General features: G+C 43.0%; 1 protein-coding gene across 11 annotated transcripts in view; it reads right to left on the reverse strand.

Annotated features, from left to right (window-relative positions):
• Nucleotides 1–27,030, reverse strand: part of LOC1277221 (semaphorin-2A) — a 290,131-nt gene that overhangs the window by 226,357 nt on the left and 36,744 nt on the right. Inside the window, exons 1-3 of one of the 11 annotated variants that reach the window (XM_061650734.1) lie at nucleotides 19,059–19,233; nucleotides 18,906–18,988; nucleotides 7,014–7,901 (exon numbers count right to left, since the gene is read on the reverse strand). The exons of 1 other annotated variant lie outside the window; for it this stretch is intronic. In XM_061650734.1, coding sequence (XP_061506718.1) covers nucleotides 7,014–7,233 — 220 coding nt within the window. In that variant the 5' untranslated portion in view covers nucleotides 7,234–7,901; nucleotides 18,906–18,988; nucleotides 19,059–19,233. Of the gene's footprint in view, nucleotides 1–7,013; nucleotides 8,317–18,353; nucleotides 18,989–19,030; nucleotides 19,234–27,030 lie in introns of those variants that run through there. 9 more of the 11 variants (XM_061650736.1, XM_061650726.1, XM_061650730.1 and 6 more) reach the window with 9 other exon arrangements.

Raw genomic sequence — 27,030 nt, forward strand, 5'->3', positions numbered from 1 at the left:
AAGGCCACACGACTTGGTCTTTCCTTTTCACACACACACCAACCGCGGTGCCACGCCGGAAAAGGGCGAAAAAGCGACGCGGTGAAACATGCCTACGACCGCTGTAAGATGAAATCACATAAAACATAAATCCGTCTTAATATGATTTTACTCCTTTTTTTCTGCGCTCGCTTCGTTCCTGCGCCTGCCTGTGCAAATGGGCACGTGAGGGGATTTTAAGGACGGTGTGAGATTTTGGGGCAGAACATGGCTAGCAGGGCAGACAGGAGGCAGGTGGGGTAGTTCTCGTTTTCGCACTTTTATTTCATGTCACACGCATATCATAAAGGGATCACTACACGGCTCCACCGTTCATCTAGCTTAGGTGAAGGGAGAGAAAAACAAGAAACCAAGAAAACGGTCCGAAGAAGAGCCTGCTGCCGGAAGTTTCCTTCATTAGTGGGGACGAAAGTTGGCCATAATTTTATTCTGAGCGATTGTGTACGTTTGGAGAGTACGCGTGAACCAGGTGACTGAAAACAGAATCATATACTAGGCTCGTATTACGATACATTCCTCTCACTCTGCCTCTCTCCACTTCTTCAAGCCTTTTAGCAGGATTACATTTTTGGAGCGGGCTAAATCGGTCCAGCTTTGTACAGCAAATGTGTAAACGTTCTATTACAGAGACGCGTACCTTGCCGGACAGAGCCGTCAAAGATATGCGTTCGCGTGCAACTACACCGTGTGTTAAGGTTTGGGGGAAATATATCCCCACACTGAACTAAAACCGAGCTGCCTAACCTAAAGGGGACAATGGATTTCATCGCTAGATAACCCAGCACTACGGTGTTTACCATGAGAAACGGCCATGGTTTAAAACAAAACTGTGCCAACATTATATCCCGATTATTATCGCAACCATAGGACCCCGACTTGTTTGCAAAGGCGCGTGTAGTCTTCTAATCCTTTACCGCTGTGTGTTCGCAGAAGAAATCGCTCCCTTTTTTGCGTATCTCCTTTTTGCGGAGCAGGAAAAGGGTTAACTGTAATATGTGCGCGTACGCGTGAGCTATATCAGATGGTTGAGCGTAGGTTAAGTTAATACAATTTGCCTCGTTTTTCGTTCTGTGTTTCCTTGACTGTACTGTTTTGGTTTTGTACGATCAATGCATATTTTGATTAATTTGAATGGTGTACGTTGAAAATGCTTTTGATGTTTGGATGTACTTTGATGCACATATCCAATATTAAGGCATAATTCAGAAAGTTGAGTTTAAAGAAAAATTGTAAAACATTGGGAATTTCTATCGTAGCTATCATTTTTACATTTTGGGTATATTAAAGCAAAGTTCATGAACATGGAAACATGAAATAATAAAAATTGTGTATGTTCAAAACTCCTAAAATGTGTGCAAACATATTGACACTAAATTATACGTCAATAAGTAAAATTATGCTATCAAGCCAGTGAAGATACCATCACAAGTACCACTAATTACCCGTTACTTAGTTAACCAGAAGCAGTTACCAGAACACGGAACAAGCCAGCATGTGAAACAACTATCGGTCACAAGCATCACAAAGCAAATAAAATGCTAAAACAATATTTATTTTCTATTTCAATTGAAACGCCGGCGCCATCGTAAATTAACAAGCGAGAGTTAAAAATTCCACCCGTTCAAGATACTTTTTTTGCGTGTATCCCTTATACACGTACCATACACGCAACCTTATCCAGTGGTGCTACGATTTCGAGCACAAGTGTGTGTCATCGCCAAGGTACAAAACGTTCGCTCTGCAGCGTTCGAGGAACAAATAAATCATCGACACGATTAATAGCACCATGAAATGTATATCGCGCCAGCCGTCAATTGAACAACTGTACACCACACTGGATCGCCATCATCCTTGGGATAAATTATGATATCGCTCTAATTAAAACATTCCCCAAGGCAACAGTGACGCCTCTATCACCAGGGTACGAAACAACGCGATCTCCGCTTTCTATTGGATATTTATAGTTTTGTGATAATTTATGAAGCTTTGGTAGACTTTTATGCAGTAAGCAGTATAAAACGTTCGCTAGACGCCATGGAAAACTAACATTCATCTCCTTCCTTCTTCCACTAAAAGGAGGTTAATTATTTGCTATCCTAAAAACCTACCATTTATCATTAGGAGCAGACGATTCGATTCATTATATTATCGAAATTACATCGACTGATCCAACACGCTGCTGTTGCGCGCTGTTCACAAAACACCCGAAGGGTGCGGGCAATTTGTACTGGCCGTTTTTTAACCAGTTTTTTTTGTTTACACACTCTCCAAGAAGGATACCGAAGGAAGGTAACGAAAAAAATAACAAACAACGAATGATATTATTTATAGCAAAGCAGCACGCAACACCGATCGTATGTATCCGTCGTCAGCAATCAGACAGAAGTCGCGTTCGCTGGAAATAAACAGCCGACTATACGAGCGACGACGGTAAGTACCAATAATCCTTGATGTGACTCAATTCCCACCCAAATCCAAATGGTTTGGGAAGTCGCATCCGCCGCCGCCGCCGCCGCACGCAGCAAGTCGCTTTTTACGATACGCGCTGGTGCGTGTGCGAGTCGGTTATTCTTGGAGCGCCGTGTTGCCGACCGCCGTTGGTTGATAACGTTAAAGTGTGTCTTGCAAACGTCCTTCGTCTTAGTCCTTAGAATACAATCGATGTTTAATAGACCCATCCCCTGCCATTTTTTTTTGTTGTTGCTCTTCTTCGGCCTGGAAACGGAAAAAGAACGCTCAAAATCGATAAGCAATTGGCGATTGACGTACGCAACATTCTAACAGGCGCTGCCTGACGTTAAGTCGTGCTTAAGCTCTCGGGACAACTTCATTATCACAATCACAGCAAACGCAGTTGTGGTTCACAGCAGAACAAAAAAGAACCCGGTGACAATTGATAGCTAAGCTTCTGTTCAAGTAGAGGGAACGGGGAATTAAAGTACATCAGTCCTGAACAGAAAATACACGTGGCCATTCAATAACATTTCCCGACAAACTTTGAGATAATAGACCCAAAAAAAACCTTATCGAAAAACGAATGTGAATGCAACAGGAGAATGCACCAAAAAAGCAATGCCAACGAAAACGACCTTACTCCCAAAAAACCAATGCCAAAACAATCCAATATATTTCTTTCGACACGTGTCCTTAGGCAAAAACCAGCAGGAAACGTGCCTCATGCACACCACCGAGAGCACACCAAAGGGAACACATTTCTAGTTCAATGCACACACACACACACAGCGCGCCTTCGGTGCCGGTGACAATGCCCTAAAACCTTGTCGCTCTCACTCCTCTTCTCCCATATCGAAGAGAAAAAGTAATTTTATGAAATAAACTTTCACTCATACCTCCATTCCAAATGCTAGTGCGTGCCAAACTAGGAAAAAATAAAGTTCTAATAGCAATATTTTACGACCACCGAGGGACGCCCTGTATTGTACTTCTTGCCCGTCGAAAGAAATAGGGGTTTTGTGGAAATTATCACCATCACCAGCTGGCTGCACGCTTGTTTGCCTGCACAAACTGTCGAAATCCAAACAAAATTGCTAATCCTTAACATGATGTTAATGTTGCCCGATGCAACGATTTGTATTGCCGCCTTTCATCCTCCACCATCACACAAATCGCTGACCCTGAAGTCGTGCGGAAGCGTTAAAACGCCGGGTTGAGGGTGGTTTTTATTTGAGCAAGGACCAACCGTCACCAAAGCAAATATCCTGTCCAGCCCATCCCGGCCGGACCAGTGCTGAATGCGACACAAACAACGTCGCCAAATCGTTCCTGGGAAATTGACTCACCACCAGGCGGTGGTGTTGAAGGTCGGAACGAATCGATTCTTTCTGTCCCTTCTGGCCAGGATTGTGAGTGTAGTGAACCAGCAATAGCTTAAGCTCGATAGAGAGAAAGAAAATGAAAAAAAGGGAACCCTCCGCATAAAAAGCGTGTGGTTGCAACTATTTTCTCATCACATCTTTAAGTTCGGTACTACGTGCAGGGGTAGATAGTTAGTGCAATAAAACCTATGATGACATATGTCTTAGAAAAAATTATCCTCAACAAGTGGGGATTTCCTCAACAATTATTCTGCGTATAGCTTCCCTAAAGAGAAAAACTTGCCATCTCATGGCATAAATGAACACAAACAATTTAAAATGTCATGATAATCTTGCAAAGAAGCAAAAAGTATTATCGATTTTGGCGTAAATTTAAGCCTTGAAGACGACAAAATCGAAACGATACGTTAAATTAAATTCTTCTAGTTAAAATTTTTGCAACCCCAGCAGTGTTTGGCACAGTCCAATCCGGTAACAGATGGATACAATGTTAGAAAAATGTATCTTCCCTAGAAATCGATTGCCACAAACGCAGCACACATCGGGAACAGTCAGTCAGCCACGAGTCAGCAGCAGGCGTCAGAAATCGATTCTAAATTGAAATTTGATTCACTTTGCCGGTACAGCCCGGCAGATGAAAATCACGCAACCAAGCAAGCAGCACACCACTGCTGGAGCCAAGCTGTGGAGAGACAAATTTGCAGCCGTCGACATAAAACGCTGGCGTACAGGACGCACTTACTCCATCTTGTATCGACGAGCGGGCACATATTTCAACCGCAACATAATATTCCTACATACTGCAAACTGCTTGCTTGTGCTGTCGTTGCTTCTACGGCCACTGTGAGCGGTCATCAAATGGTCGTTTAGAGTGCCGCACAAGAACTCAATAACACTCTTCCGGGTAGTGTTGTTAAAATTTATTCATTGCTGATTGATCATCGGAAGCTTTCCACACAATTTCTGCGTCTCTTTGTCACGTTGTTGTTAATTTTCATACTTGACTTTTTTTTACTATCAAGACTTCTAGCCAAAAACAGTGTGCATTATTGCTTAATCATGATCACGTTTATTGCTCTTTGTACCCAGCTCCAATATAGCATCATTTGCAGCCTATCTAACGTATCGGAACGATTACAAACAACACAAAGCAGGATATTGTGGTTTCCTTCCTTTCGTTATCAATTATAAATACCCCGCTTGTAGCAGGTCCAGGCATAAGTCCTAAAACTTCGCCTCGTTCAGGCTAAATTATTAATCCACTTCTAGCTGCTCAAAAACGCAACGATTATCATCATAATTTAGCCGTATCAGTTATAACATGAGTGAAAAAAACACTAAACCTCTGCAAAGCCATGAGCAAACCCATCCTCTCGTATCGATCGAACAGTGCTTCGAGTTGTGTTGATAATACACCCACCAAAAAAGCCTTCGCTGCTCAAAGGACGGCGCACCATGACCGTGCTTTTACGATCGGTTGTAAATTTTAATTTTACAGCCAATCTAAAAAAGTTACGATTGCACACAAACAAAACAACAACAAAAAAACACACCCGAACGATAGCGCACCCAACGCGCGATGGTTCGAACGAAGCTTCCCCGGCATATGCATGACCGTTCCGAGGAGTTTCTCGTTCGCTCTCTACACGGCGCATGTGGACAGAAGCGGGTACGTACGACGGTTTGCCTCTGTCCTCGGGCCAGTAGGAAAGCAACAAGCAATCGACGTACCAAAGCGGTTCCTCCGCACGGAACACGAACCACCGAGCGGGCGGTTTGGAACGCGGTGATACACTTTTTGGTCAATTTATGATATCACTCAGCCTCATCGAGAGGTTGAAATTTGCCTCACGAGGGCAAACGTGATCGTTCGTTCGTTCGTTCTCGACAGGGAAAGCTTTCGGTGTGAATCGGCACAGTCAGCCAGCGTGGTGTATCGCAATGGACAACCATCACTGTGATTGAATGAAGCAAGTAACAAGTAAAAATCAAGCTTAGCTTTGAATATATGTTGGGGTCCTTTGCTAGGAAAACGAAGAGCTTTTTGAAGCATTGAGATCAACAACACGGCATCAAGGAAAGGAAGTATTCATTGAGTAACGTTTCAGTTAAACTTTAAATACTTTTTGAAGCTTCAAAATCAACATCCTTGACCTTTAGACCATGACATATGCATTACATCCTAGTCACGGCACCAAAAATGTATAATAAAATTAAATCGTTTTTCTCTTCATTTATCTCATTTTGTTCCTTAAATTTCAAGAAAATCGATAGATCACAAAAGCACATTCGTTTTCCAACTGTTTTTGAAAGATTGTTTAGACAGGCACCCAACATAAACCCCACCAACTCTGCACAGAGTACAAAGGGGAAAAAAGCTTCACCACTTCAATGGTGCGTCAGTTTTCGAGCGAGTGGGTTTTCATTTTATGGGCCCCAAAAAGTTATTCTCCTCCTTCCCAGGGGGTAAAGGGGAACACATGCTGCCAGCCGGCCAATTAAAAAAGCAGAATCGTGAACAGAAAAATCATTAGCATCCCAAGGGGATTACCCTCCCGCCCATCGCTACCACATCCAGAGCCGATCGAGTCATTTGAGTGGAAGATTTATCATCTCCCGTTCGGTTGATGGGCAAAGCAAATAATTACCGCAAAAGGAAAAGCAAAACGAGAAACACACGACACTAAAATCACTCCTCATCACGAACGATCGAGAGTCGTAAAATCAGTTCTGACATTAAAAACCATCGCGTCGAGCACAGCCAAAAGCTAGCAAGAGTGCTTCAAGCACTCGGCAGAGCGCGTGTTGAAGAACAATAATTTTGACTATCGCAATTTCGTGTTTTTTTTTGTTTTGTTTTTGTCGCTTTTTCATTGTGATTAAACTCCCAAAACGAAGAGTTTTATGATAATGCTCTCGATATTAACGATCGGGATGCAGCTACACAGCAAAAACATAAATTCGATTAGAACCCTGGGTTCGCAAAAACGCCACCCACACCGGAGTACTTTGACGTCTTAAAATAACCACAGTCGTAAATTAAACCCCATTTTTAAGAACCCACCGTGCTGCATTATTGAATGAGAAATAATCGGTTGATTACCGGACCAAAGTTGGCTCCATCGCCGCTTCGCTTACCTCTGTGATGTCGTAGATGGTGCTGGCCGTTGATGCTGATCCCGCCGACGTTCGATTGGCCGCTGCCGCAGCACGGCTGCTCGTAATAGAAATTCCACGTGTTCTCGTAATCACCTGCGCCGGGCCGTAGCAGCTGCAGCAGGACGAATGCCACGGTCAGGACCAGCCGCCTCCACCAGCCTTCGCTAGTTCTGCTAGTTGTGGCCATCATCGTCAGCATCTTCCTTTGTGTGGGATGGATGCACCCCAAAGCAACAGCAGTAATAAGAAACACCTTCTCCCCACGCTCTAAACCCCGCTCTAACGGCAGATTAAGGATCTGCCAAAACGCACCACAACACACACCGTCGCTGGACAGGGGAGCTGCTGATTTAACGCTGAACCACGCTCACAAAACGACTCCGGGCAGCCGGTTTTATTTGCTCAATTATTTTGCTCTCTTATTTGCCTTTTCAATTTATTATCATCGCTCATTTAAACGCTCACTCGCACACAAACAAACGGCATAAAAGAAAACACTGAACAAAAAACTGCAACGACCATCACCGATAGCACATGCCGACGCTGCTAATCATTATTCGCGCGGTGGAAATTTGCCTCTGACCGCGAATGCGATACAGACACAACGCACGAACTACACCGCAATAATACACACAAACATACACCACTCTTCCGCCGCTGCTGGTGAGGATCGCAAAACACACAAAATGGACTCTTCTCACTCGCAAATAAATAAATGATCGTTGCACGAACGTAATGATACCACAGTATGGGGAGGGAGGGTATGATTATTATTATTTCATTTATGCGGCTTCTGCCTTTTTAAACCTTTTGCTGTTGGTTTGCGTTAAGGCCAAATACACAATGCACACACGCACACGAGAGACACTAGAATTGAAGAAACCCATATTGGAAGGAGAGAATATTGAATAAATAAATTTTGTTCTACAATTACGATTGCTTGGGATGTTGAGCAGCTAGAAACCACAATGTCCACGAAGCAACTGTCGCAAAACGGCGCAGGAAATTAGATTTATCAAATAGTGGAAAAATTATTTATTTGCTTTTCTGCCATATTTGCAAGCAATCCAGTTCACACATTTCTTAATCAAATATTCAACCCGTGGAAGTGGAGTAGCCGACACAGATTGCTTCATATCTGTGTTTTCACTTGCAAAATTCAAAGGAACTTCAATAAGATTGGAAAATAGGCTTTCCGAGGAAGCGAAACCGTTTCCAGCTTTTCTTGATGGGGAAAGCAAATTTTCCGGCCCTGATGAAACTACAGCTTTGATGTGAACACCTGTGGGTACAGAACAGAGAAGGATGGGAGAACATCGTTATTGCAGTTAAAACTAGAAATAGTGAACGTAACCCACGGGACATGGAGTGCTTGAAAAATCCGTACATATTCGTAGCTATTGGCGTTTAGTTTTGTTTCTTCGATTTTTTATTTATTTGCGCATAGGAAACATTTTGATCGACTTATACTCATTGGCAGAGGCATCTCGCTGATGGTAACGAGTGGATGACAGGTGATGAGGGAATTATAGAGCACCAAACAATCGAACTCATTCCACAACGACCGCACCGCCCCGCAGAAGCCGTCGATCGATGAGTGCACCCGAGAAAGAGCAAACACAGTGCGCCGGCAATGCATTATTTCGCTCCGTGTTGCTCCTTCAAACCACTCACTATCTTCACCGCCAGCTTGCGATGCAATCAAATGCAATCATTTCATAAAATATTCCACCTCTTTTTACCAACTGGATTGGCGCCCACGGGGCACAGGGCATATTATTTACCGTACCCACACCCTTCGCTGCACTGTGCGCTGATGCCGAAGTGCCGAAGCTTTCGTTCTACTGGCACGACGACACGCCGATGCCATTTCAGGGAAGTCAGTGTCTTTCATCCTTTCCGGTACTATTACCTTTGCCTCCCCGTACGCAAGTAAGTTGATGGAAGTGGTGAAACTATTAGTTCTAAGGTTTGATAGAAATCTTTCTATAAAGATACACAGGCAAGCCAGTAGAGCAGACGCTTATTAGAATTTCCTCCACGATGCCGTAGCAATGGAGCGAGGCTCTCTAATGAAATCTTCAATATCCGCATCATCAAAGCAAAGCCAAGTGCGGAGGGAAAAACGAACAGTTTGGTGAAATGGCAGCGTTCATGTCAAGCTGCAAAGAGTCGATATTACAATTTGCGTTAAATTCGAAATCATCAACTTGGAAACGATATTTGCACAGTGCACATGTGCGCAACAGTCTTTCATTTATGCAAAATATGCTTATGTAGCTTTTAAATGCAAGTAAGAGATATAATTCTATTCGCCCATGTGACAATTACTTTACTTTTAGTGTCACCCTGTTGCCAGGAAATGGAAAATATTGGATGATTATCTCTTTACAGTTCTGCACAAAACGCCACAAGCCGTTCTCGACGCGACAATTTAGTAGAAAACTAATTTTAGTTTGAAGCAACAAGAATGGTTTAAGTTTAGAAGAGAGGGTTACGAATGATTTATAGTTCTTATTCCTGACACTGGACACATCGAGCATGTTGTATTTTTGTTTGTTACAAGATCAAAAGAGAAAATTTTAATCCATTGAATGTATTTTTGAAATTATTAAGCTTGATTTTGAGGTTGTGCTTGCCGAGCTAGAGCGAAACCCCTGTACTAGGTACATTACCCGCAATTTCTGCACCGCAAACATTAAATTTCGCAACGCTACAGATGCGATAATTAATCAAGCGTCTGCGTTGGTTGCGAAGCGAACGCGCCGGTGTCGAGTGGTGAGTTTAATTAAGATAGACACAAGTTCCTAGACAGCTCTATCCCGATTCAGGTGTACAAGAGCCATTGCCCGGGCGATAAGAGCGGTAGGTGTACACACTAAAGCACTAGAAAGTAATTATGAATTAATTTAAATTTTCTTTCCCCGGGAAGTTTTACATTTTAATCATCGTTAGTTTTTCGTCTGAACTCGCTGCAATCCAATACAATAAGGAATTTCTTTGGCATCGTTAAAAATAAACCGCATCCAACCGTAAATGTACATATACTTCAATAAGTGTTGGATAATTGATCACATGCAACCTACTACGCACAGTAATTTGCATATGCACGAAACATTTCACCCAGCTGCAAACGGAAGGCAAGATCTTTAATAATCGTTCATTAGAAGGTCGCAATTTCGCCACACTCACACACATGCTGCACTGATTCAAGCGCAGCACGACGCAACTTACCTCCGCCTGCCAAAGCGCATTTAAAAGGATCAAATTAAAGCCAAATCGGTGCGATTTGCGTGGCACCAACCATTGAAGGCAGTACAGTTCACGTGCATTGCCCCTCCTGCATATCGATTGTATTTTGCCTGCCAGCTACAGACAGTAAGGTGGGAGACATTTTACTTTCTGCCGTCCAAACTCCAAAGTCACACAGAACCTCTTACGTGTGCTAAAGCGCCTTCCAGCAACATTCACCATCGGGTGGGAGGGTTGTTTTCGGTTGTCTTGCAAGCTTGCAGCAAACATCATCAACCTAACACACGAATTGAAGTGATTCGCCGCCTGGAGGGGCATGAGGGCAAAGCAACATTCCTTAAACGATCCGCTGCTGATTCGGTGCTGATTCGACTCGTCTGTGCGCTTGAGTTCAAAAGTCTGCTCACTATCTGACGACGATGGCAAAAGCTCGCGGGCAGCCAGCATTGCGAATTACATCGACGACGACGACGACGACGCCGAAGCAAACCGGTTCCCCTTTTGCTGCAACTTGGAGATCTAGAAATGCACTCCACCAAGCGGGCGTAATCGTTCGAATGGAAACGGAAAGTTTGCGACGCACGGAGTGTCTTGCACTCAGGGGGTCTAATGTCTCCTTCGACAAGCGGGTAGCTAACGACATCACCAGCTCTCCCGCCTTCGATGGTTTGATCAGAACATGGGGGAAGACTTTGTATCGATTTAATTACGAAATAGTCAACCAGCAACTGGGAAGCTTTCCATGTTACAAAGTTCCCGGCCAATTTCAGGCACTACTGCAGACTCCCTGGGGAGGAGAGAATGCTCAATATCTCTACAACAAGCAGACGGTGTCTACTCACAGTGATTCCCGCTTAATTCCAGTCTACCGAATCGGGACTGATACTTGCAAAATGTTCTTTTAAAATGTACAAAACGCTTGTACATTTCTGTGCCGCTTCATCGTGCAACCAGAACCCTTTAGGCCCACAGTGGGCTCACCCGAAAACGGGTTTTCCACCGCCACTGTGGGCCATGGCGTACGACCGCCGGCTATGCAGTGTGGAGGTCGAAGTAGGGAAGAAACAGAAATCTCCTCCCAAAACTGAGCGCGAAACAGGGCACCAAACTTCGACCAAGAAAGATTGCGGTGCGGCGTGCGAAGGAATTTCCAACCGAGTATCGATCGATATTCAAACATTCGAAGCAGTCGCACAGCACGGCAGACGCAGCTTTTAGCTACGCGCACTCTTGTTCCGTTCCAAATTAGGACCGACTGAAAGGAATGTTTACCACCATTGCAGCACTGCTGCTGCTTGCCCCATTCTCGCGCATTGCCTCAGGATTGCCCAGCAACCACCCCCGCCGGGCGGCTTCGGAGTTCCATTCTTGGTGTGGTGGTGATCGAAAAAGCAGTACGTTGTCGTGTGGCCGCATTCGTTGCGGTTGCCAGAGCTGTTCGGCGTAACAGTGACAGAGTCCACATCGCCGGGTAACACGAATCCTTCTTTTTGTGGGTAGGCTAATGAAGCGAACGTGCGCGCTTTTCGAGCGTGTTTGGTTGAAGTGATTAAAATCACGAATGTCTGAAAAGCAGACCAATCGATCATTGGATGAATTGATGCGAGCATTTGCGATGTAGGCTTTAGTGTTTGTGCTGAAGTGCTTGAACTGGTTGTCTCACATCAAAATGCGTCCGAAAAATAACAAAAAGCAGTACATCTCGAATAAACAAACAAGATTACAAAAAGCATTGGTGCTGTAGATTCTTGAAGCAGACAAAATATAGCTTTAGTTTAAAGCGCAACTATCACTCCATTTTAAATGAACTATCTCACCACGCACAGCAAACTGATTATGGTGGTAAAAACAAAGAATATCTTAATTGAGCTAACTAACAGAACATCTGCCCTGAATGATGTGCTAAGCGAACGTCCCCAGCGTCAACAACAAGTGAAGAGCTCCATGAACGCTACATTCCTTTACGCCCGTAGTGTGTAGAGAACCCAACATTTGCCCAAAATCTCTTCGAGAGATCTTTGTTCCTCCACTTTAAATCAACAACTTGAACGTTGGTTTTTAATTAAAGTTTGTTCCCTCTTGCACCCTTCAAACACTCGCGCTCTGCTCGCCGACAACACAAAACTTTGATGTCAACGCACAACAACAAACAGCAAACTGAGACGCGACTTTGTTTTCCACTTTTTGGTCTTCCATATTGCGCGCGCTCTGGCGCCCAAAAGGAGGATTTAAAGGGGGGGGGGGGGGGAAGATGTGCGCCATCTGGAAAGTGGTACAATAACCCCGTCCTCGCAGCAATCTACTGGCGCAGAAAACGAGCTCGAAGAAAGGTTCCATAATCGGCATCTTTGTCAAGCGGAGGATCCCCACTTAGTGTTCTCACTGTTGTCCTTCAAATTAATCCTCCAAGAAGAAGAGAAAAGTATCCTACGGAGAAAGAGGTACGTTTTATGGGGGCTGGGAGGGTTCATACCCGCAAAAAAAGAAACTCATCCAACCTCTTCTGGTCGAGGTTAAGCGAGTTTACGTTCTTCTACTTCTTCGCTAGGTAGAAACAGCTCTGCTACGGCTCAAAACAGCGCCCACAAGGATGCCTTTTTGGGATACATCGAAACCTAAACCAAAAAAAAAGGATACCAATTTAAAAGACAGAACCCATCCGTTTTATCAGCATGCTCGAAAGCTCAACACGGTTCTCCTTCCGCAAGGTTCTATTTGTGCCTCGCTCATTCTTGGCCCATGTTTTAATCTTTCCATCCGGCAAATCCCACCCAAGAACCCGGAAGGACTAGACTACAGCGGGGACGAATTCAAACAAACCATTCAAAAAACTCCAACCAGCAAATTCCACCCACCGAAAGGAGGGTATACGCGATAATTTGAGGAAGCGTGTTATGCCAGGGAAAAGAGGCAGTAACATTGAAGAGATGGACCATGGAGTCGAAAGTACCTCAAAAGGACTCAATTAGCACTCAGTTTGTCCAGCCTCGGGTCCCGTCGTATTCCTCGACCCTTCATCTTCATAGTGAGCTCCGGTGGGCGGTGGTCGCCATCAGCTCGGGAAGGCACAGCTTCATTGGAAAAACCTTCCGGTAAAACAGCGGACTACAAGCGGTCCGCTATTGATACACACTGCGGAAGGACGCAGGCAGGACGACAACGACCACAAGGTACACTTGAGAAGGCGCAAAACACAACCTCTCTTTCACTTCGTCCGGTTCATTTATTTCAATCCTTCGACGACACACAGACGCGCTCCCTTTGCTTCGTCCGGCTTTCTTTGACCAACGGTTACCACCACACGCGGCGAGGAGCAGAAAAGGACATGATGCCGGCAGTAAGGAACCAGCAAGCAACAAAGCAACACAGCGAAACAGCCTGGAAACGATCCCGGACCATTTCTCTTTGACATTGGACGGGCTAGTGTCCTTTCATGCTGAGCTGCAGGGAGTTCATCGGAAAGGATTTTCAACTCCACAAAACCGAAACGCACAGACCAGAGGAGTAAAAGGCAAGGCGAGGATGCTGATGCTGCTGCTGTAGCGCAAAAACCAGGCCATCATCGCGGAACTGAAGATGAAGGCCAAAGGACATTTCTCTTTGTTTTTTCTTCTCTTTGGCTAAAACTTCCTCCTTCTCTCCTCCACACAGTGTGTATTTCTGTGTGCCTGTGATCGTTAATTATCGCTCGTTTGTCCGCTCGCTTCCCGGACTGTCATCGGGGTTTTGATTTTTCGTTCACTCTGTATCGCACGCTTGTACCATTTCGCTAGTCGCCATACCAGACTTGAACGAAGCAAAAAAAAAAAACTTTGCGCCAGAGAGAGAGAGAGATTTTTAATGAATAAAAATTTGCAATTCCCAGCGTTTGCTGCTTTGCATCGTTTCTGCATAAGCTGACTAATGCTAGGATTCTACAAAAAACGGGGTTTACTGGTTGAATAAGAAACAAACAACTACATCAGCAGCAGCAGCTCGTGCAGATCTCCCAACTGGTGGCAAATGCATTTTGCTTTGTCAACACGCCTTTGCAAAATGATAATCTTGAGATTGATCTTGCAGCAACCGACTCGCCCGTACGGTGATCAAAACAAACTCCTGCACACGCGGTCAGCATTAAAGCAAACGCGGCATCACCAAACAAACAGCTGTTTAATGGACATAAGAGGCATCGATTGTCTACGTCCTTACAAAAGTGGTACTACTTCAGCGTAAGGGATAGTTGCCGCGCGGCTGTGAAGTTTTGCCGGCTGGCAGAGCTGGCACGGGATACACATAACATAATTATGAATTATTACGCCTGTTCGGTTGTTGTCCGACTGTATCTGCAAGGACAAAGGCGGCTTTCTGTTTTATGCTCCTTTTGAAAGCCACCAGAAGTCGTCATTTCTCCGGCGGCGTTCTCGCTTTGTCGCTAAAGATGACAAGATTCAAGGGATAGCAGATGAATATGAACACAAGCCAATCAAAACTACATATTAAGACAGAGGCTCTACAAAGAAGAAGTGAAGTGTAATTTTGTAAATCGTCTAAATATTTTGATGACCTGTAAACCACTCAGTTGTGAAGTATCATGTGTCGAACTTAGACTAGTCAAAATTGATATTCACTTTTCTTAATACACTTGGCACACTTGGTGGAGTTTCAAAAGTAAAATGTAGCATGTTACACTAAAGTCAAGACAAAGAGCTAAGTTTGAATATTATAAATCCTAGAGGAAGTTTGCTATCTTAGTTACAGTGAAAACTGTGTTTGGAATGTTCAAAATTCAAAGTAAAACAAGGTTCATTCGTTTACCTCAAAACGTTGACAAGTTTTTACCTAAAGTATGGGACTTGTGGCTGAATGTCATTGCTGAATAAATCAACAGACGGTTTGTCGCAATTATTGGAGCAAGGGTGTCGTTGTCTTGAAGTTAAATAGTAAAACTTCCGACAAGAAATAACACAACATAATGAGAATATCTTTTGAAGATCCTTCGCTCAATTAAGTTGTTCAACAAATCGCATAAAATTGATGCAGAACCTAACATACTCACACCATACCGACAACGGCACAAAAGAAACCCTCATGCCTCTCTCGTTCTCATCACATTTTAAGCTCATTTATCTAATAGGCTATTTAACCGCACACAAAAAAAAACTCCGTCCAGCCGTCCTTGTTATCTGCGACATTAACACATCGCATCCACAATTCTACCTGGGCACGGGTCCGAAGATGATCCCAGCATTCGACACCTTGAGAAAGGCGTCGTGCACGGTTCATTCTCGTTTCTTCTTGCTCCCAGCAGGCTGGCGTTTTACCTGCTGGCCCCGGGAACCTTGTGACTTTGGGAATTAAGTTATTTCGCCTTGTTCCCGTCCCTGTCCCGTTTGTCCCGTGCCCCACCCCCTTAATTCGCATGTTAATCTGACGCATTAATTCCCCCATCGCACCGACGTTCCGTGCCTCGTGTTTTGTTTTATGCGGCTTCGCATCGGACCATTTCCTATAGAGCCTAGGGGCCCCCACGTTATCTCTACAACGTTCAGCACTCCCTCTACAGAAACCGGTTCACGGTGTGGTTCCACCACTCTTTGCTGTTCGCGGCACTGCGGTTAGGTTTTGCTTCGCGATCGCCCAGCGATCACTTTCGAAGCTTCGAAGCGCAGCGGCAGGCGGCAGTTTCTTGGATATTCTTACTTCCAATTCCGATTGCTTCATCTGCGTTCACCATGTCGCCGATATTGCCGATCGGGCGAGCAAACAACCAAACCAGAACTACATTTGGTCTAACGAATGAACGTTGATATGCGTGTCCATCTATGTGTGTGTGTGTGTGTGTGTAAATGGTTTAAAATAATATCATAAAAAAGCACACAAGGAAAAAGGTTATTGTCTCCCTCTCTACACGTGGCCAAATGTGGTGGCGCTGTTGAGTCACGGAACCTCTAGCTCTCGACCGAAGGCAGATACACACACACACACACACAGTTTTAAGTAGACGAAAGAACAAAAGCCGTGGTTGGGCGGGTAGGCCGAGTGCGCAAAGGTGGCAGGGCTGAGGGACAGGTTTTCCCACTCCAAACCAAACTCGTGCCATGGGGGTAGAAGGAAGCAGCGAAGATACATTCATGTTGGCAACATAAGTCTTGCCGCGTCTACCCCGAGCAGCAAAAGAGATGATGTTCGATGTTCGAAATATTTAACCATCTGCGAGACGGCACAACCCCCAGCCGTAAAATGGCGCTTGATGATTTATTTCGGTGCCAAAGACACACACTGTTCAAAACTATATTTTTGGACGTTTGAATGGGTGGCCGGTGTGTTTTTCAACATATTTTAATATGTTTTTTTCATACCTCTGCGCTTCCCTAAATTTTTAAATTATTAATCCTATTTTTGTGGTATTCGTCACAGCACAATAACCACTAATTCCTTACCCTGTATAGAACATCATAATTATTTATAATTAACAGACGAAACGAAGCAAATCATAGAGCTGTCATTACTGAGCGATGGATATATTTGCTTTTTTTAAGATGTTCTTATAATGGTTTGAACTGTTTGAAGGCAAGATAAAAAAAAGATCAAAATTATTCATCTCGATGCATTTGTCTGCAAAAAGAACAAACGTTCATAAATCAGCCCACCACACACTGGTTTCCTTTCTGGCCAACGCGAAGAGTAACCAACTCCTGCCCTCAAGTGTATGTGTGGATGTGTGAGTGTAAATAACCCCTCTTGCTTTTTCACCCCTTCACAGATGTTGCATGTGTGCGTGGTGGCAAGGTGCATTCATGAATTCTTCTCCATCCACAAACACACACATACACAACATGCACGCATACATTCGGCATAGGAGAGAAGCGTTTTGTTACTTTTTTTCTGTTTGCCGCTAAGCTACGAACGTACGCAAGGGAACACTCTAACATACAGGGGTTGAAGCGAAGGCAAGGTTCATAATTATGAGCTGGATGCATCGATAGAAGGCAAAGATGATTTCGTGTTTTCCCTCTTATTTGTCGCTTTTCTTCTAATGGTAGTGGAAATATCGTTTTAGTTCAATGTTTAGGGTCTAGGCTTGTGGAGCGAGTTCAAGGAACAAAAATTAAATAAATAAACAGCAAATTGAAGCATAATTTCCAATGAACTAAGACACCGGCAGGCCAACCCAAAGCAATACTGTCAAACCCTGTAAACAAAACGCACACGACGATAAATTGCCGGTACGCCATCTCGCTTTAGCTGCCGCCACGATCCAGCAGCCGCAGCAGCATGAGGCATCATTAATGTTGGCACAAAGCACAAAGAGAGAGGCACAAGAGCGAAAAGAAAAAAAGTTATGTTACGAGGAAACGAGTTTGTGTTTATCTTTCTTTCACATCTCGTATGGAGCTGAAATACACACACACACTCACATACATTTTTTTATTCACACGCTCGTTTGTGTGTGTGTATGTGAGTTTTGGTTGAAGCTGTGATCTGTTCAACCAAAGATGATCGACGATTTCTGCTGCGAAAACTATTTTAACACAAAGAGGCAAACAACACAGCATCATCGTGAGCAGTTTTCTAAGAAGTGTTATTGGCCATGAGTAAACATTATGGTTCAAAAAATACAGCAGGCCTTGTGGTTAATGATTGTACAAACCATTCGATACGCAGCAGAGAAAACACCGAGCAAAAATGCATTTTTATCAAACATTTAAATGCATCGTACGGGCACACGTTTCTCTAAAACCCTTTTTTCGGGTCACCACACACTCCTATATGGTGTTTGAGGCTGTGTACCTTATCACGCTTTTCCGGAAGTTGAGGTTTTGTGTGCTCAAAAAAAAAAGGGCCATTCAACCTCTCACAATTCCGGATGTTAGGCGCAGCACGTCGGCAAGAGCGCTTCGTATTTTGAGCATTTGAATACCATTTTGGATTCGCCAACTGTTTCTACTTCTTCTAGATGAGATGAAGCATATACACAATAAGCGTCTGCAGCAGGTTTAGGGAGGAAATGTACGGATTGTTTTGTTTCAAGTCGTCCACGATGGTTTGTCCCGGGGAAGGGTACAACAACTGACGTATACTGACCGATGAGTATGAATATGAAGACAGCTGTACCACTGCTACTTCAGAAGAGGTTGAACGTTTCGGAACAGATTTGGTTGGATTTCAGGAAGTACAATTAATCATTGTAACAGTCCTTTACTGTTCGCTCTGCGCTAAACTATCGCTGGCAATGTACAGAAGCTAAATATGTTGGTTGTTTCTGAATGTTGCTTCTATTGTACACTAAACATACACACTTACGCACATGCTTGCAATTGGCTTTCTGTGGTTCATACACCGACACATTGACACACACACGTCTTCACTAACATGAAGCACAACAATAACAACACAACAAATCTTGCCCATCGCCACACGTCAAAACGATCTCTTTCTTGAGGGTACTTCGCAGCAGCAGTATCGCAGACATCTTTGAACATTATTCACCTTTCGCACTTGGATGTAAAAACCACATTTTCTCAACCAAACAGCTAGATGCCTTGAACACTTTGCGCACGGCCAGCATACGCCACAGCACGGAATGGAAGAACGAAAACCCCGGAGCCACACGGCCAACACAACAATAAAACCCACCGTCGTCCGGGACGCGTTTACGGTAAACCACTGGCTCACGAAACGTCGAACCTTTGCCTTTGGCTCTTGCCAGCCGGGAAAAACTTCGGGAAAAACACGGAGGAAAATTAGACATACATACACACACACACACACACACACACATACACCCACCTAACCGCGCTTCGGCCAGTACAAAAACGAAAACACTCGTCGTGGACGGTCGACGTCGTTTGGCGTGTATACACAGAGCAGGCAGCGCAACACAAAACGCGAAAACCCGAGGACGCACGCAGTTGCCAAAACACAACCGTACGCTGCCGGGTCGGAACAACGAATGAACGAAAATGAACGCGCGGATGAACGTGAGCCGAACCGGGTGAATGCTTCCAGTGAATGGCGCGTCTCATCTCACGGCTCACGGCTTTCTCGTCGCTCACGCGTTTGTTTGGTGAGTTCGAGTTTGTTTTTATTGGAATGAAGTTGTAATGGTCTTGTTGTTCATGTGATTCGAATCAACATTTTGGGATGGATAAAGACGTCTGTTTAGGTTGAGATTTTCTAGAGTTCAAATTAAATGTTTACCACCAATAAAGCATACGCGGGCGAACATTGTTTACGGTTGCAATATTTGTTTTTATAAACTTCATTTCTAGAAATAAACAAAAAGCCTATTATACGAAATAATGAGCTACATCACATTAACATATTAGCCGGTATCGCGAAAGAATTGGTTTAAAATTAACAGTCGTTAAAAATTAACCAGAGTCGTTAAAAATTGCTAGAATTTGGCATCGCGAACGCATTGAGTTCATTTGTTAATTTTAACGACTGGTCCTATGCTGTCGTTAAACAAACGACTGTCAAGAGCGTATGCGATACAAATTAACAGTCGTTTAATTATACTGCTCGAATTTTTTACCCGTGTTTGCCTATATGCGATATCGAGCAGTCGTTAACTGTTTTGACGGTCGTTTATTTTAACAGGAATGAACAACAAATGAACTCGGTTAAACCAAAATGAACTTTAAACGACTGTTAAAATGTGTTCATTTATTCGCGATGCCGGCTATTATAAGCTCTCAGAAAAATGCAACACTTCAACTAGATAGCAATAGTAAACAGAGCGTGTATTCATCGCAAATGGGAAATTCATTCGCTTCCCCACGAAAAGGTCTTTGCGAAGAATGAACAGCCCACAGCTACGAAGGAGAAATTCCAACTGCTCGAATGCTTAGCTCGACTACAACGGAGAAAATGGTTGGGAAAATTCGATGTAACGCCTAAAGGTTTGAATTCAACGGACAAGTCGTTAATGAAAATAAACACACAGAGTTTGTAATTTCAAAAATAAAAAAATAAAATAAAAAGAAACACGGAAGACACTTTTGAAGTTTCAAGCGTTTCATTCTGTTCTACGTTTCAAACGTTTGTATTTCAATTCTACTTACTTATTTGTGCAAAATTTAATTAATTGCTGTCACAGCAAATATACTCTTCCATCAAAACAATCGCTATCCTTACCTTACATTAGATGTAATTTAATACAATTTAACTTTATGCCAGTGGGTATCGTGATATAAACAGTAGCATTCAAGGAGACGTTTAGGTAAATGAATACACCGTACATTCATGAATAAACGTACCTGAAAGTTATCACAATGAAGCATCAGTGTCAGCACTTACCTGTAAATGAAAAAAAAGAAGAAAATATTAATAATATTTTTAACCTTTAATCACTACATCATTACATGCATTAACACAATAATGTAGCTATAAATTGCTTCTCGCATATGTTGAATGTATGTTAACGAAATTTGAAAAAAATAACTATAGAAACGATATTTAAAAAAAATCCCATTAAAATCGAAAGGAAACCCCTTACCACACACAACAAAGAAAGTATCAAATCTCTCAATTGGAGCTATCATCACTCACGTTCTAAAAGACGCTGCACTCTCGTTGACACCACACTCCACGAGAATCATGGATTTGTCTGTTCCTCTAGTGGCATTTCGGAGTTGCACCGATGGGTTCTGTTTGATTTTCCTACCCAACACCGAAGACCTGGTGTCTTCTCATGAAACAGAAAGCATCGGTTAGCCACACACACACACACACACACACACACACACACACACACACACACACACACACACACACACACACACACACACACACACACAATGCACCCCGACCATCCTCTAACACGTTCGTGCCCAAACCGTGGCATCATGCATTGCTCGTTTGATGAAGCAAAACTAGCAACCAAAAAGCCATGGGATATCCACAATTGAATATGAATCAATTCACGCCAAGACAAAACCTTCCACCACCTGACGTGCTTGAACGGAAACTCGGTGTAGCTGTGTGTGGTCCCAAGGCAAGTGGTTTATTTTTTCACCTTTTACTCCTGGCTCATACTCCTTGCTGCACACAAACGCGCTAGTAGCATCATCAGGGAAAATGGCGAGCGAAAATTTCCATCCCGTAAACTGGATCTTCTCACACTTGCTATGCACCGCCCTAGCACTTATCCCTTCGTGCACAGCTGTGATTTGATTCACCATTCGATGAAGTTGTGATCGTAAAATGGCATCAATATCAATATAGCCAATTCCAGCTGTCGCATACAGTCGTGCACATTCTGCTTTTCGAACCGAGGAGGCAAGCAAGAAAAAGGATTCAGCGCCGAGTGATGGATTTCAGAAAACCACAGAGCAACGATAGCTACACTTCCTTCTCTGGTGGGTACGTGATACGAACCACTGGGCAATCATTTCAACTTTGTCAACCGCAAAAACCATTTGCCGATCGGTGGTACATGATCGATTTGATGAGTTGAAGAACGACTGTACCATACCATTCTCTAAATATTTGCCTACATCTTTCAGATAGGTAATTTTGATCCATAGAATACGATGGATTTCAAAGTAGTTTCTACATATTATGCATGATTCCTACACATGCCTATTCATTTGCCTGTTTGTTCCTTTGAACTGGAAAGATACGATGAACAGAACAAGAGCACAAGTAAACAAACAAATAAATTGTAGCATGGTAACGGATCTAAAGTAGGCACCTTTTCTCTTCGGTTAGTTTTAAACAGCATCTTGGTTCCAACTGTTTTTTGCCTGCAAGTCGAACCTAGATCATGAACGAGAACACAAATTAAAATTTCAAACCACTCAGAACAAATTAAAGGTTCATTTGCATGGGATAGCGATTCCGCAATGAAAGCGTGCAAAAAAACCCTTTTCTATGTACACACTCTCAACCGCCTGGCCTTAACTGTGAAGTAGATATCCTAGCCCAGATCTATTCAGAAAGTGCCTACAGTATATACATACAAGCACAGACACACGAACCTTGTCTCAATTCAGGTTCTAACGAAAACACTAAAAACGGTTCCAATCGAACTTTTTTTTCCAAACAGCCCAACCGGTTTCAGTTTCAAGTGCTCTTTCCATCGACTAAGATACGCCTCCTCTCTTTCCCTTGCACCTAAGATCTTGAGAGTAAAATTCTAGCCCTATGAACTAATGCTTTCACACTCCAATCTACGGCAGAGTTGCTACAAAAAAAAAAAACTAAATCCTTGGAAGTTGTTTGCAACTGCTTGCACAGGCAATAAAAAACAAACGAAATGAAACCGTCTAGCGAAACTAATTAAAATAGTTTTTTTTACGTGTACATCATACCGTGCTGCTATACTTGCGATACAGCGTGTACTCGCTTTTGGATGAAGGTTTGTTTTTGCCCGCTGCCTTGTCCGGCTTCTTGTTCGTGTTGGTGAGCGCTGGTTTGCCACGGACATTTTGGTAAATAGAAGTAATTTTTCGGTACTTGAGTCTTGTTGCCAACTTGCTCAGAACAGCGAGCGCGGCAAAAGGGTTGCGATGAAGAAATTTAAGCGAAAACAGCTAAAACCGCACAAGACGAAACGCGGGTGGAAAACAAACGAGATCATCCGAAGGAGGAAAGCAGAAGTTTAAGTATTATTTTTTGTAATTACACTGGATGCGGTGCACACTGAGCGATACAAACTACAACCACTTTTCAATCGATCGGTTGGCAGTAAAATTAGCGAAGAGTTAGCGAGCAACACAACACTTGGAAATAAAATAAGAAGTAACAGATGTTCTGAATCAAATTTAACGTCTATTTAATGTCATACCTACTTTAACTACACGAATTAAACTATTACGTAGAATAGTCTGATTCTATTATTTAAGTTAGAAATTTTACTATTGTGTACAAAGACACAAAATCACAAAATCGGTGTGTTTATCTTTATGAACTTATAAAATATGTTTTAATACTTACTATGCATTTGCAAACATCATTTTGAACTATTTTTCTTTTCTATTTGATGCCTTAATATTTAATTTTCCATGGAGTACTGTCCAAATTAATACAAAAACTTGCTAGAATCGAGAGAATCAGTTTTAAATATAGCCATAATTGAGTCCACAGCTTTGTTTTTACAATATCAAAAGCAAATTTGGTAACCATGATTCAACCATCGACCCTATGAATGATGTCGTTATTAACAATTCGCATTTACGGCAGAAGACGTATTTAGAGACACAATCACTTAACAAAATACAAATAGGAAGTGATTTAACAATAAACCCCCATACAACAGACTCTCAATTAAATTGATTATTCAGATAGTTCAATCGCATTCTGTGCTTTTCAATTCCATCAAATTGGCCACTGCTGATCAAAGCATTTTAGCTCGCAACCGGATAGGCTATTCTGCACATGGGGAAATCTGTCCATTCGTGGCTTGAAAACATCAAAATCAAATTCAGTCGAGCTTGTTGACTAAATACTAAGGGAACGAAAAAAAAACTGTATAGCTTAAGTGTGAAAAGAACCGATTATTACACGATTATTGGAGAAGGAAGAGCAAATGCAAAACCTTTCACATTGGCGAATTTGTTTTGCATTTTAACATCAAAATCTAATTCAGTCGATCTTGATGACTAAATACTACGGGAACGAAAAAAACTGCACAGTCTAAGTGTAAAAAGAGCCGATTATTACACTGTTTTGTAGTTTGTTTCTCAGTTGAAATTAAGGTGATATTAACATAATAACATCATACCTAAACCAGTTAGCACCATAATTAAATCCATACCTTTTTAATATCGGGGAAAAAATAGCACATTAAAATGCAAAACACCCATTCGCTCGTTTAAATATTGTTTGTTCATCAAAAATTAGTTTATCAGATTTGCATCCTAGGGTCACAGGGACAAGCCCGAACAACAAACAAACCTCTCGCCTAACAGCAAATTTCCATTATCAGTTGACCCTGAAAGAGCGAGAAACAGGGCAAGAGAGAGAGAGAGAGAGAGAGAGAGAGTTTGCAAGGATCACTTCCAGGAAGACGCCGGAAAATACCTTTTTCGTCCTATCCACGGCTCTTATCTAAGTCCCCACCGTAAGCTTTGAATACCTTTACGCATCTTTCTTGCCCATTTTCCTTACGCAATAACCTTCCGCCGGTATCTACCAACACTACCGGGAACACTAACGCTTATCCAATCATTCTCCAATTACGACACACAAACGCATCCCACACCCAGCACCTGGGATCCTTTTCGTACGATTATTCCCATGCTCACTCACACGCACAGGAAGTGGGATTTTTTCGACCGACAGTATCCCAACGAAAAAAATCCAATCAAATGCGTTCTAGGACGCGTGAAATGCGACCATCCGTTGCTATCCGTAGCAGACCGGTGGCCGGCCATAGTCCTTCGGTATTTCTTGTACGGGGCCACAACCGAGCGTCACCAGTAAGTTTAAGTGTAAGGTGCGAAAGCAAAGTAACTGAAGAAAAAAGAGGAAACAAAAAAAAACACTAAGCAAAAGCAAATTAAATCTCTTATCAACGTTCACCGGGCGAACTAACGTAAGGGTACAGTAAGACAGCCAATTCGGGCGAGAGTGATCCCGCTGTGGTGGCTAGTGTCTTCGATGGAGTTTTCTTTTTAACTCTCTCGAGTAAAAACGGACAAGATTATGGAACGCAACTACTTTTGCCTAAACATGTTTTCCTCCGTTCCACGAAACGTTTAGAGATGCGCTTTACTCGTTCAGGCGTACACAAGTTGATTCGCCTTCGCCGAAGGTACGCTGCTTGCTAACGGTCGGAAAAAAGCAAATCAATTGCATAGCCGAATTAAACCTGCGTAGCAACAACAAAACAAAACAAAACAAAAAGTCAACCAAATAACTGTGTAAGGAAATGAGCAATACCCGAAAGGAAGCGGCACCGGGCAAGTAACAATATCGCGGGAAATTAAAAGCAACTTTCCTTGTGGATTTTTTCTACTCTCCTTTTCATGGTGCGCCAACACCGAAACGCCTCGGTCACCCCCCAATCACGGCCACCAAGCGGCTATTATCAAAAGCGCACCAGCAACAGCGGCGGAGAAGGAAGAGCAAACGCAAAAACCTATCACATTGGCGATTTTATTTTGCATTTTAACGGGAGCCCTTATTTCTTCAGCTTTATTTTTCTTAATCTTCTGCCCAGGAACCACGAAATGGACCACCTTAAGAAGGTGCTGCCACACCCGACCCCACACACACACACAAACCCCAACACCACCCGATTACATGGAACGGTACGGCTCTCAAACACCTGAACGTTGGACCGGTGCCCGTGTCTCTCGCTCTCTACATTCCCCACTCTCCCCATGGGGTAAGTGTTACACACTTCAAGGATGCCCCGAAATGGAATGTAATAGCGTCTTTGCGCTCCAGTGTCCAAGCCGCGATGGTGCTGGGAGTTGGGAGCAAAAAATACCGAGATTCAACTAAATTTACAATCTAATTTACATAAATTTAATAGGAACGTGAGTTTAAGTAATGGCCAGAACAGTGTTGGGCGTACGGTTCAAGATGCACACACACACCTTGGTGAGAACACGGGATGGGAAGGGGACCTAAAAGAAAGCAATCCGGAAGGAAATAACATCCTTCGGCGTGAACTGCTAGTGGCCAGTAAGCCTGCACAGACACTGCACCACTGTGTTCCTGTGCCTTGTGGCAGCCGCTTGAAGCAATTGGAGGGGGTAGAATTTTTGTTGTTTTTTTTGTTCCTTTATTGCGATTGAAATTTGGTTGAAAAACAATTTGAGGAGTAAATCAGGACCGTCTAACGTCTTGCCGGAGACGAACGAAGGGCTGGCCGAAGTTGTTTATCTCATACTTGAAATAGGACCAAAACCATCGAAACCTCTTCGTTGCTTGCAAAGAAAGGCAACCAATAGCTGAACACACACAGCGCACACCACACCTGAGAGTCTCGCTGCGCTAAAAGTACGCGAAGCCTGTGTTGCGAAGGGTGTTGTGATGATGGTGAAAAAGTTTTGCTCGAATAAATACGCTTTTAATGCACTTCTTGCTCGGTCCCCTTTTCTTGCGGCAAAGGAGGGAGAAAGGGAGCGTGGAGATTGGATTGAACTTTATATACAAACACAATCGCGCTTAACGTGGTTAAACTTTTTCTCGCTCCCTTCTGTTGCTGTTGGGGTTGGTGTTATCATTACAAGCTTCGACTTGCAGTTTTGAAGATTTTGCACTCTTAAAATGGTGATAAAAACACAACGCAGCTCCTTAAGGCAGTTTTGCCTAAAAAAAACACCTTCCCCAAACAAAAGGTTTCCAGTAAACGCTGTAGCCGAAATAAAAAGGTACAGAGCACAAAAGTTAAACGCTGTAATTTACTGTGAAGCTTTTCAATTTACACGCATTGTGCTTCGAGCATTTCCAAAACAAAAGAAAGAATGTGCAGAAGACCATGAGCTATAACGTAAAGTATTTGCGCTTTAGAGGACCCACAAACCTACAAACAGTGAATGCGCATTATCCAACAAAAATATTAAATTTACTGTAGTATAAAGGCATCACATAATATGGCGTACATCCACCCAATAAATAATTATTATCAATTGCATCAGACTTATAAACCTAGTATGCATAATCTCAACTCCAGAAATTATTCCAAAAAATTATTTTTAACTCTCACTTGGACCTGATCTACATTTCAGAAGCGTTGTTGAGGGCTAACAGTGTTTAGGTCCTATAAAGATCACAACTTACGTTGCAATATTAATATTCATAA

Source organism: Anopheles gambiae, chromosome 2 (genome assembly GCF_943734735.2).
Source record: "Anopheles gambiae chromosome 2, idAnoGambNW_F1_1, whole genome shotgun sequence".
Lineage (NCBI taxonomy): Eukaryota > Metazoa > Arthropoda > Insecta > Diptera > Culicidae > Anopheles > Anopheles gambiae.